Below are 3,261 nucleotides of genomic sequence, written 5' to 3' on the forward strand. Positions count from 1 at the left end.
AGCCAATTGAAGAAGTTTAATAATTAAGATAGAGGTAGAACTCGACAGAGAGAGAGTAAAGTCGGCAAGCGGAACTACTGCGCATCTGCAAGGCACAGCTGGCGCTACCAACATCGCCGCACTAGTTGTCCCACTATTAACCTTCGTCACGCCCGAGTCTGCTGTACTACACTCTGCTGCTGCGGTGGATTTTATCTTGCGCCTTCAATAAATTGACGCAACCTACCAACATCTGAGCTCTACTTAATCGCCGCTTAACTTGAAGGATCTGTATAGACTATATATTTTTATGTCTTACATTTTTTAGTATTGAAGCCTTGTTATTTGTAGTTGTTCGTTGTTGTTGTTAGGTTTTACGTATTGTTTTGTTTTATATGTTTTATAACTATATTATTGTTCATATTTTATGTTACATTTTAAATTAATTTATTTTATTTATTGACTATTTTAATATTTTATTAAATATATTTATTATTATTTATTATTAGATTAGGTTAGATATTTTATTGTTTTGACATTTGTATAGAAGATTTAATTTTATATATGATTTAATTTAATTTTTGTATCCTGTGAGAAACAGACCAGTTGAGTTAATTTGGTTTTTTTATCGGCCTTAAATTTGACTAAAGGTTATTATTGGCAATGGATAGCTTTATATTTGACTGCGCTAATTTTAACGATGATGCTAGTACGTTAGTTTCTGAATTTTGTATCCAGCTATATAAACTTGTTATCAAATTGTGATTATGACTGCAATGAATTGATTAATGGAGCTTCTGGCGTTGTTTTGAAGTTTGATGACGTCTGCGGACAGCTGAATGACGTGTGTGTAAATATGAGCGCTTGAAAGAAGAACTGGACTATTTGAGTGCACAGAGGGATGTAGAAAAGGAATTCTCACCGTTCTGAATTAAAATATCTCTATTAGCAATAATGGACCATTTAGTTAATGAAAAGAATACTTTAGAAGTTAAGATTTAAGGACATTTAGTAAAAAGTTGTCTAAGGCCGAAAATACAAATTCTCTGTTGAGAAATCTGTAAGCAGAACATGATAACATTGTAAATGACTATGAAACAGTTCAATGTGCTAATCGTAAGCTAATTGTAGAAAATAGCAGACTAAAAAAAGTTGGTTCGAAAAAAATGAAAGCATTTGTAATGTTTTAAAAGATAAGCTACTAGTAAACACTAATAAGATTGTTCAACTTGAATCTTCATTGAAGGTTTTAAACAATAAATGGTTATCAGATGAAATTATAACTGATCATATCAAGGTTACTGAATTCTGAAGTCACTAGAATTCAAAATGATATTTTGTTTGTTGATCCAACTTTGACGCAAACTTCTCAAACTGCATAGTAGAACTTATGTAGATCAGGCTTTAAGTGACATGTCGTTTTATAACAAATCCTGGGTGTTTTTTGTATTAAACAATTGTGACCAAGGTCTTGAGCAGAATGGTGGGTCACACTGGAGCCTACTGCTCCTTGATAACACAACACGAACAGCAGTACACTACGACTCGGTGCGCGGCCTGAACGAGCGGCATGCTGCAGCGTTGCTTGTCAACCTTGGATTAGATGGTGTTCCAATAAGTGAGGGGCAGACTTTTCAGCAGACAGAGTCTTTTGAATGTGGTGTTCACGTTCTTGTTAACGCTCGGCTATTGCTCGGTCAGGTGTGCGACCGATTCGCATTGACTCACAACACACTGCATCACACTGACACCTCTGAGACACATGGTAGTACTAATGCCACTCTTGTTACCAAGTTCTCAAAGTAGTAATAATTCTAGGTCAAATTTGGCAAATGATAAAGTGGTGGAAAGTTGTGAAAGGTAAAAAAATGTGCCAGGCGAAACTTAAATCCGAATAAACATAATCAAGTACCTTGTAAAAATAGATTTGTAGTTTTAAGTAACCACACTTCTGTTACTGAGTCAGTTGTTAAGGTTGTTAAGAGCTCTTCAGGTGTATGGAGTGAAAATTATGGTCATGTAAAATGCAAGGAAAAACGTAAAACAGACTCTTTGAAAAGCAAAGATAAAAGGAAACCCCTCTAAAAATAAGAGTAAAAATAAATGTTGAAAGTAGTAGTTGTACAGTAGGCCTAAAATAATGCAATGGTTTTTGAGTGGTTTGTGTGCCACTGATGACATGTTACCGGCTGTAGAATGTGCAGGCCAGGACTACTCTGGAGGACAATCACTCTCTCAAACCAGTTGAGCAAAAGTAATGCTGATTATTTGCTTATAGGTGATTCAATTCTCCGATATTCGGGGAAGCTTTGTAAGGAAAAATGGTTGTACTGTTAGGGTACAACCCTGGGGCGAAAATCAAAGATGTAAAAAATAAGTTGATGGGTTTCTTGCAGCACCAACCTAAAATAATTCATTTTCATGTAGGAACCAATAACTTGCCTTTGAAATATAAACGGTGGTGCTGGGTACAATGGGGGATGCGGCAAGCGCGAGGCATTGCATTGTATGGCGGACCTGTTATACACAACACGAATCCGTTTTCCAAAACAGTGTTGTTTTAGTTGACAGCATTTTGCCAAGGTCTGACATAATGTGGAACTGCATTAGCACAATTTAATGAGCAGTTGTAGCTGATGTCTGGAAACTTTGGTGTCGTTTTCATGAACTGGAATAAAGCTGGTGCGAAGGTACCATCTTGCTCGGGATGGCAGGAACACCTTAACAGAAAGGGGGTGTCTGTGTTTGGAGCAGCACTTTTGAATGTCTACGAGCAGCTTACATCCTGTGAAATGGCTTCGGATGGGGTTTTGTCTAGCGCTGAAAGCGCTGTGGCCAGTGGTGTGCTTCCAGTGATGTTGTCGGAGGTTGCTTGTTGAAGTGCTTGTGGTTGCAGTCAAAAAAAACGGATACGGATATGTAAACTTGATACATTTATCAGGATAGCACATCTAAATATGAACTCTCTTTCCACGGGCTTCGAAGAGATGCGTTGCCGTGGTAGAGGATTTAAACCTGGATGTTTTTGGTGTTTCGGAAACTTGGCTGAATGAAAGTAAATCTTATGATGAGTTTGCGATGATTGGATATTCATTGTTTAGGAGGCGACAGAAAGGGAAATGCAGTTGCCTCCAGAGGTGGTGGAGTGGCACTATATGTGAAGAAACTGCCTACAATTTTCGCTGAAATCACTTCAATTTGAAGATTGTAATTTTCCAGAGCATATTTGTGGAATATTGAAGTGTAAAAGCGATCTTTCTGTGTTTGCATTATCTACAGACC

At 37.3% G+C, this 3,261-nt stretch overlaps 1 protein-coding gene across 1 annotated transcript; it reads left to right on the forward strand.

Moving 5' to 3' along the window:
- The first annotated feature begins 1,392 nt into the window (after window positions 1–1,392).
- Window positions 1,393–1,785, forward strand: LOC124353244 (sentrin-specific protease 8-like). Its single transcript, XM_046803194.1, has one exon. It carries the CDS (start codon window positions 1,393–1,395, stop codon window positions 1,783–1,785), a length of 393 nt encoding a protein of 130 aa, XP_046659150.1.
- Window positions 1,786–3,261: the final 1,476 nt, after the last annotated feature.

The sequence above is a fragment of the Homalodisca vitripennis genome, chromosome 1 (genome assembly GCF_021130785.1).
Source record: "Homalodisca vitripennis isolate AUS2020 chromosome 1, UT_GWSS_2.1, whole genome shotgun sequence".
Lineage (NCBI taxonomy): Eukaryota > Metazoa > Arthropoda > Insecta > Hemiptera > Cicadellidae > Homalodisca > Homalodisca vitripennis.